This window comes from Cannabis sativa, chromosome 2 (genome assembly GCF_029168945.1).
Source record: "Cannabis sativa cultivar Pink pepper isolate KNU-18-1 chromosome 2, ASM2916894v1, whole genome shotgun sequence".
NCBI classification, from domain to species: domain Eukaryota; kingdom Viridiplantae; phylum Streptophyta; class Magnoliopsida; order Rosales; family Cannabaceae; genus Cannabis; species Cannabis sativa.
Window position 1 is genome coordinate 90,470,212 of NC_083602.1, and position 8,454 is coordinate 90,478,665.

The 8,454-nt window shown below is 27.5% G+C and overlaps 1 protein-coding gene across 2 annotated transcripts; it reads right to left on the reverse strand.

Moving 5' to 3' along the window:
- Positions 1 to 350: 350 nt before the first annotated feature.
- LOC115720529 (BEL1-like homeodomain protein 9) lies at positions 351 to 7,919 on the reverse strand. Of its 2 annotated transcripts, none has more exons than XM_061111006.1 (5): positions 7,817 to 7,919; positions 6,269 to 7,063; positions 2,522 to 3,024; positions 2,369 to 2,429; positions 351 to 978 (listed from the first exon to the last, which is right to left on the reverse strand). In XM_061111006.1, exons 2-5 carry the CDS (start codon positions 7,043 to 7,045, stop codon positions 511 to 513), a joined length of 1,809 nt encoding a protein of 602 aa, XP_060966989.1. In that variant the 5' UTR covers positions 7,046 to 7,063; positions 7,817 to 7,919; the 3' UTR covers positions 351 to 510. The 2 variants fall into 2 exon arrangements, with proteins under 2 accessions (XP_060966989.1, XP_060966988.1); XM_061111005.1 differs by having other exon boundaries at positions 7,779 to 7,916.
- Positions 7,920 to 8,454: the final 535 nt, after the last annotated feature.

Below are 8,454 nucleotides of genomic sequence, written 5' to 3' on the forward strand. Positions count from 1 at the left end.
TGTACATTTCCTTTAATTCTATTAACACACAAGTAACAATAGTAGAACCTTTCCTTCCCAATAAGTATCATTCCTAACTCATCCAAACATTATAAATGGTAGCCACCTTTGCAAAAGTGTGCCTTGTGAATCTACTCACTTTCTTCTTCAAATCCACTTTTGCAATGGAAGAATGTTAGGTTTTCATACCAAACATAATCTTCCTCGACTCATCAAAACATCTCTAGCTGAAAGTACATCTTCTCAAAGTAAACATCTCTAGTTTAAAGCTAGCCTCTCTAATACTACTATATAACCATAAAATAAATCAATGTTTCGAAAACACAAACCTAGTTCAAAAAATTCCAATATAGATGACAAAATAATTTTATTTGGTCGCACAAAACAGCTTAATTTAAAGAGTAAAAAATAATTATGATTATTAATTATAATAATTAGTAGCTATCTAGCTAGCATAATTGTAGTTCTACTACTATACATTGAGATTATGTAATAATAGTTTGGTTGGGTTTATTGTGGAGCATTATGACTACTCCAAACTTGAAGCTCAGTTCGATGGTATGGCACAAACCCCACAAGTGTTTGAACTTGATCATCATCATCATGATCATGACCGTCCAATCTCGACCTCTTTTCTTGATGATGATGATGACTACCTTGAGATATTTGGTCTCTATTAAGGTATGGTAGTGATGTTGAGTAGGATGTTCCACTACAATATTCCAATTCCTTATTAATCAAATGACCAACAACCTTGGTTGAATTCTGCTCATCATTATGATCATCATCATGATCATTATGGTTTTTAATAATATTACTAATTGTATGATGATGGTGATGATCATGATGATCATGATCTGTAGTTGTAGTATTAGAAGTAGTATTATTAGTCAATGTGCCTTTGGTTTCAAGGGTGTGGATTTCTTCAACCATAGGCTTCCAAACTCTAACTCGAGCATTAATGAACCAGTTTGATACCTAATAATCATTAAAAACAACATGTCATTCATTCATCAATATATATAATAATAATTTTCATTCGAGATGAAGATGATCCTATATATTAAACATGTTGCAAGAGATGCATATATGTAATTGAAAAATTTTATCTTTTAAAATGGATATACCGATGCATTCTAATATGTTTTGGTATTTAAGAGAATTTTTTTGCGTAAACTTTTTTTTTTTATAGTCGTCTATATTGTAGTTATTTAATACATTTTACAAAATTTTAAAAAGTTGAAAATATTTAACACTCAAAAAATATAGTTCAAACATTCTATTTTACACCTGTAAATTAAAATATTCATGCGTGCAATAGACTAATTGAAACTTGTTTTCGACATGTTAAATTTTTTAAAATTTTGTAAAATGTATGTCTTTAATAATTACAACATAAATAATTGTAAAAAAATTAAACTAATTTTTTTTAATACCGAAATATATAAAAATGCATCAATGCATTATTTTTAAAAAATGTACTGCATTCTATTGTTTTGAACGAACTTATTAATTAATAAATCTTGTGATTTTTATTAAAAAATATTGTATTTGATATAATTAAATTTATCAATGAAAAAAATATGTCAAACAATACAAGATATGACACATCATTATAGTGCATTCTAATATTTGTTTTTCACATATTTGACACCTTAAAATTCTTGCAACATAGAACAAAACACATACACATCACTAAAACTTTATCATGAGCTTAATGGTTAGTAGTTACAAGTGTAATATAAATTCTATAAATCACTCACTAATAATGTGGAACAAATTAAACACACAAATTTTCTTTTATTGATATATTTAGTCACATCAAATAACAGACACATGTTTTATAGTATTTCAAAAATGCATTAGTAGTGCTTAACACTCTTTTCGGTATCATATTATTATTAGTGTAATTAATACTATAAGAAATGTCACTTTTGCCAGTACATTTTTGTATTGATAAAAGTTAGTATTGCGTTGGTAAAATAGAATTTACTTGTGCTGTGTTGGTAAAATGGGATTGGCAAATCAATGTAAGTATTAGAACTTTTGCCAGCATCAAATGAAAAGCGCTGGCAAAGATGACTTTTTCCAGCACGTAAATGCGATGGTAAAAGTTAGATTTTAGCCACTGCAAATGTACGCTGGTAAAATTTTGACTTCATTGCCAGCGCAATTTATGAAATACACTGGTAAAAGTAACTTTTACCAGCGCAATAACGAACTGTACTGGTAAAAGTGACATTTTTTGTAATGTAAGTGTTAGATCCTATAAACATATGGACACTACTAGTATCCAATGCTCTAAGTTTTATTAGGATGAGTAAACTAAAAAAAGAAAATAGACAAAGAAGAATAAAGAGTAGCCCACCTGGTTTCGTGTTAGACCCGTTTGATTAGCCAACATGTGCTTGTCTGTGTCAGTAGGGTACCTTAAAAAAACACAAAAACATAACTTACTATATATATCATGTCATATATATATATATATATTTCGAAAGAAAATAAGATATATATTACATACGGGTGAAGAAAATGGTCAAAGAGCCAGGCTCTTAAAACAGCCACAGAACGTTCTGGTAGGCCTCTTTGGGGCCTCCAAACTGGTTGTTGTTGTTGTTGTTGTTCTTGTTGGAAACTCATCATCAACTTATTTGGCCCACTATTACTATTACTACTTGACTTGTTGTTATTATTATTATTATTATTCATGTGCTTTTGGAAACTTATTTCATGATAATCCATGTTGATGCTATTATTATATTTTAGCCTTTGATGATGATTATCTTTACTATTATTGTTACTTGTAGGTGATGATGATGATGACAATATTATTTCTTCTCCCAAGGCTCTCCTTGTGTGTTTTAATTGATCCGAAATCGCCATTTTAAGACACCGAAAATGTTGAGACATGGCTTCTAGGGCTAACGACACGTATGGCGTTGATGAACTGAGGCCGGCGACCGATTCGAATGAGGATACCACCATGTCCATTTGTTGACAGTATTGCTTGTACCTTTTGCTAACCTTAATTGAACAACAAAAACATCATAATTATCATCACAAAGAGTTATAAAATAAATACTTATATATTATGATGTTATATTGTAGAGCATTTCTATTGTGTGTAGCAACTTATAAATCAGTAGCAATATTTTATAATAGTTATTAAGATAAATAATATGTGACCTGATACTTAATTACTCTGATAACGATATAATAGTTTTAGTATTTTTCTATATTGTATGTACTAGCTAGCTAGACCAATCAAAAGTGGCTAATCATGCACATTCAATATTCATATCTTTTTTCTTTTTTTGGAAGAAAAAGATGATGAGGTTTTAGCCTTGTTAAGATTTTGGATTATATTTTCTCGTGTTTGAATTGAATCAATAAATTAAGAACTCTATTTTTTGGAAAAATTACTTTTTCCATACTATGTTCCCTAGATGAATTTTTAGTTAGTAATTGGCATGATTATGTTTGATGTATATAATAGAATTTACTATATAGAGTGAAAGTAGAAGGAGCATGTATAACATATTGTTTTTGTTCTAATATCAAATCTTACACATTTTGATTAATAATAATTATATTGGAAATTAACTGGGAATTTGTATAGTGTTAGACATTAAGATCTCAAATAACAATACTCTTCATATAGTCTTATTAGGCAATACTCAAAAAGAGTAGCACAAATTAAAGCAGGTGACTCTAGATCAAAGTTTAGGTGTGTAATTCAAAAAATTTAATATATAAAAACGTTTCAATAATAATAATAAAAAGTGTACTAATATATATAAGAGGACCACATTGGTTTTACTAGGGCATAAATGTTGGTGATTAATTATGGAAGAATAGTTGAAAGAAAAATCTAAAACTAGTGTCTTTTCATCAATCAACAAGGATTTAATCTGGCCATTAGTCCAAAAGTGGAAAAGAAAAAATTATTGATTATAAAAGGGTCCTAGCTAGCTAGCAATTTAGCAAATATAAGTGGTGAGCACTGTTAATTAAAAGCCTAATCATGTGTCCCTACTAATACTATATATATAGGTAATAAAGGCTATATTTTTTTTCCTTTAAATTATTGTTTTTGACATGAGAAGAATATAATTTGATATGATTTATTAGTGGATGTCAATAACAAAAAAATAAAAAGGAAAAAAAATGGTAGGGGACCATACATATTTTTGTGATTGAAGTTTCATGAATCATGCTTCAACCAAGTCATTCAAGTTTCATATATCATCAATATATATAAATATATTAGATATGTGTCAGAGAATATTAAATGGATCTCAGGGTACGTTACCATTTTTTAACCCTAATTACTCTTAGATCAACCCCAGTTCAGATCAAATAAGTCCCCCATTTAACGACTATCGTACATTACAAAATACATTCCATGAAAGTACATCACGGGACAAAATCGTATCCCATACATTATATATCAACTTTAATTTAACTAATTATAATATATATATATATATGTACAGTTAAGAAATTACAAGGATACATTGTTCCAATTGCCTAGCTATGTAGTGAGATTAATTAATCAAAACCAGAGTAATAACCAATTTTGAACAAATTGTTATTGGTTTCATGATTATTAATAATGAGTGATTTAATGACCTAAATATGTTTTTGTAACTCATGTACACAAAAACCCTAATTAGTTTACTAGGGATCCGAAAACACAATATTAAGAATGAATCAAATTTTTCTCAGCGTTTGATTGGAAAAATTAAAAACATAGAAATATGAACAGAAATAGAAATAAATGGTAATTCATTAAAAAAATTGATAACAAATTATTGAAATATTTCTCTTTTTGTATTAGAACTCTGATTACTTCTATTTCAAAGTAAACAAAAAAATATTGCATAATAACATTTTAATACTTTAAAATATAACCAAAAATAAAAATTATTTCTTTTCAATATTTCATTCCATTTCATTATTTCTAACCATACTCACCTAATATATCACAATATCTACAATCACGGCGGTTCAGAAATACCTTTTTAATATTTAAAAATTCAGTATATAACATGGTGTGTATATATATACATATAATTTTTCTTGTATTCTAATGTAATTATATATATATATATCATACTCTATATATATTCACGTTGAAATATCTTTTATATATATTACAGGTAACAACATATTAGGAATTACAGGGTTATGATACTAGAATAAAAAACATATGTCACAATTAAAAAATGAATATATTTCTTCCTTTGAAAATTAATTAAAATCTGTGTTAATTATTTAGAATATTTTCAGAAAAATGAGCCAACAACTCATTAAGAAAAAATCTAGAGGATCAGCTATGAGTACTAAGTTCATATTGATAAAATATTAATCCTAACTAAATTATTACATCATTAATGATAATTACGTACGTACGTAAACGTAATACTATGTTTCACTAATTAATACTAATTAGTGACCTTTTCTTTTTTGATAAATTAAAATTTTCACTTCTTAGTTCCACCACTTAAAATATGACATATATATTTACAAGGAAATATATGTATTTATTTAATTATATAAATAGTTTATATTTATGACAAAAAAACAGGTCATCTAAAAATGAGCCCTATACATAATTTGGTTTATACAAACTCCCTAGTCTTTTCACACTTTTGGTAACTTAAATCAACAATATTTAATATCGATTTTCCTTTCCATTTATTTTTTTCCTTTAATAATTTATTTCCATTTTTTTCATTGATTGAGACTAAATAATCAGCCTAAATAAATATATATACACCATTAATTAGAATCCACCTACTATTAATATATATAATTAATAAAGAGAATCTCTCCTATTCCTATACATATATATAGGTCTATCAATATATAGCACAATAATCAATGCAAACAAAAATTATAGCCATATATTGCAGAAACTATAGCTACTACCACATGTTTCAACAGTAGTTTCAAAAGATACACACTCAGAATTAATTATTAAATCATCACATAATTAATTGCTGAATAAATACTCAAAATTTTATTTACAATTTTCCTCAAATTTTGTCACATATATTTCTTTTTGAATTTATAAAAATATAATTTAGATATAATTCATATTACATGTTTTTATTTATGTCTTCCATGTATCCTAATTAAAGAAAAATTACATTTTTTTTTATTTTCCTTATTACAAACTCAAAATTTTATTTATTTACTTATGTGATTATTTACTTTTAAATATAAAATATATAAATAAATAAATAAAATTAGTAGTACATACCTCTTCTTGCATGTAAAGGAGCTTAGCTTTTTTATGTTGTTGTTGTTGATGTTCTCCTCCAATATTACTAATAATCTCATAATTATTAGAACCACCCGAACCCGAACCCGAAATACCAACAGAAACATTATCAGTAGTAGTAGTAGTTCTAGCATTGATGATAGGATGATCTTGATTGGACCCACAACAAAACCCATCCAACAATTGCTGGGCAGGTCTTAAAAATTTGGAACTCTTTAAAATTGTAGCGTAACCCGTAAACGGCCCGAGTGGACCCGAATTCCTATACGGGTTTGAAATGGAACCCATATAAGCAGAAGAAGAAGAAGAAGAAGTTGAAGATGATAATAATATTTTATTAGTTTGATCATGATGAGGTGGAGGAGGATTTGATGAAGAAGAGAGTGAAAGAGAAAGACCTTGTAAATTATTATTATTAGGCAATAATGTGGTAGTTATTGATTGGTTATTATTATTATTATTAGGGAAATTTGGGAGAAGAGCAAGCTCGTTTCCTGACATGACCATTGCCTCCAAGTAGTTATTAATAACCTGATCACCTGAATTTGGTTGGTTGTTATTATTATTCTTGGAAAAACTGATCATTTCTGAAGAAAGAAAAGTTGGGTCGAAATTGAAATGTTGTTGTTGATGATGATGAAGTTGGTTTGATTGTTGAACTCTTAATTTGTCACGTCTACTTTGTTGTGGGACATGAGATAATTGATCAGTGTTACTACCCCTACTAAACAAATCACCACCACTTATTCTCTCCATAATATTATTCAATATCCTCTATAACAGAAAACCAAACAAACAACATGTTAGTTCTGTATATATATATATATATTATATAAAAGACCAATTAAATGAACATGTACATACAGGAAATAAATGGTATATAGTTATGTTTGGTTATATTTATCATGACTATTAATAAATTTTTATTAATTATTCAAAAAATAATGTTTTTCACTCTTAATTTCCTCTCTATCTCACGTAAAACTCTAGAATTAAAAAAAAAAAAAAAACCCTAGCTAGTATATATATAAATATACAGTACACATATTCTTGAAAACCCTAATATTTCTGCAGCTTTCTCTCTTATAAATAGAAAAATATTAATTCTAATATTCATATATTATTTCTAATTCTATTCCAAAAGAATAACACTTTCCTTGTCGATATATATATATATTAGAATTGAAATCAAGACTGACAGAGACTATACAATTATATATATATATATAGATCCATATATAAAAGTCTTGTATGAGCTATATATATAATTTTTTTTCACACACACAGTTATCAGTCGTTTCAATAACAGTTTTTCTTTTTTTAGATAAAATTAAACTAGAAGAGAGACACAACAGTACTACTTCATACCAAATTCAAATTATAAAAATTATAACAAAAATGAAAAAATATTCAGTAATAATAATATATTATAAATTCACACATACAAAAATAAAAATAAAACTAAACATTTAATATATTTTAATTTTACCGGATTATTCTTGGATCGATCTTATTTCTGAGACTAACCCTTTGTAACTGATCGGCCGGAATCGGATTATTTCACCGGAGCCGTAGAGAGAGAGAGTTTAATCTAAGGTAAGAAAGATGACTATAGTGCTTTCTCTCTCTATATATATCTCTATATAGCTATGTAGACCACAATTATTGGGAAGCAAAAGTAGCCGTTATCGTTACCGTTACAACATGGAATCTGCCGTTAGAGTTAACGGAGTGTAAACGTTCCGTGAATTAAATTTTGGTTGCGGGTGGTTCCCGATAACTGAAACTGACGTCATTAATTTGATTTTTATTAATAATAAAAGAAGAAGAAGAGGGCACATGCGGTGGTTGAAAGAAACAGGCTTGGTAATGGGATTTAATTACGAAAATGCCACTGACTTGTGAGGCTGATGACGTAGCAGCTTATGTAAATTAGGGTACTTAATTGAGTGTTTTGTACGGTTTAAATTAGAGTTGGCGGAAAACCCACGAACTAATTTATTTTCATTTTGACGAAAAAACACTTTTATTTTATTTCATCTTCAAATTTGACTCCAATAGATAATTCATATATTATTATACTCTAAAAAAAATAGATAATTTAGTATTTCTTAATTGAAAAAAAATAAATTTACACTAAATTTATTATTAGGAAGGGAAATCTA

Bases quoted from the DNA above. Each gene is read 5' to 3' on its own strand.
- LOC115720529 (XM_061111006.1), bottom strand. From the start codon at position 7,045: ATGGAGAGAATAAGTGGTGGTGATTTGTTTAGTAGGGGTAGTAACACT. The intron at 3,025-6,268 runs GTATGTACTACT...TGTTCAATTAAG, and splicing joins TCCTTTACATGCAAGAAGAG to GTTAGCAAAAGGTACAAGCA. The intron at 2,430-2,521 runs GTATGTAATATA...TGTTTTTTTAAG, and splicing joins TTTGACCATTTTCTTCACCC to GTACCCTACTGACACAGACA.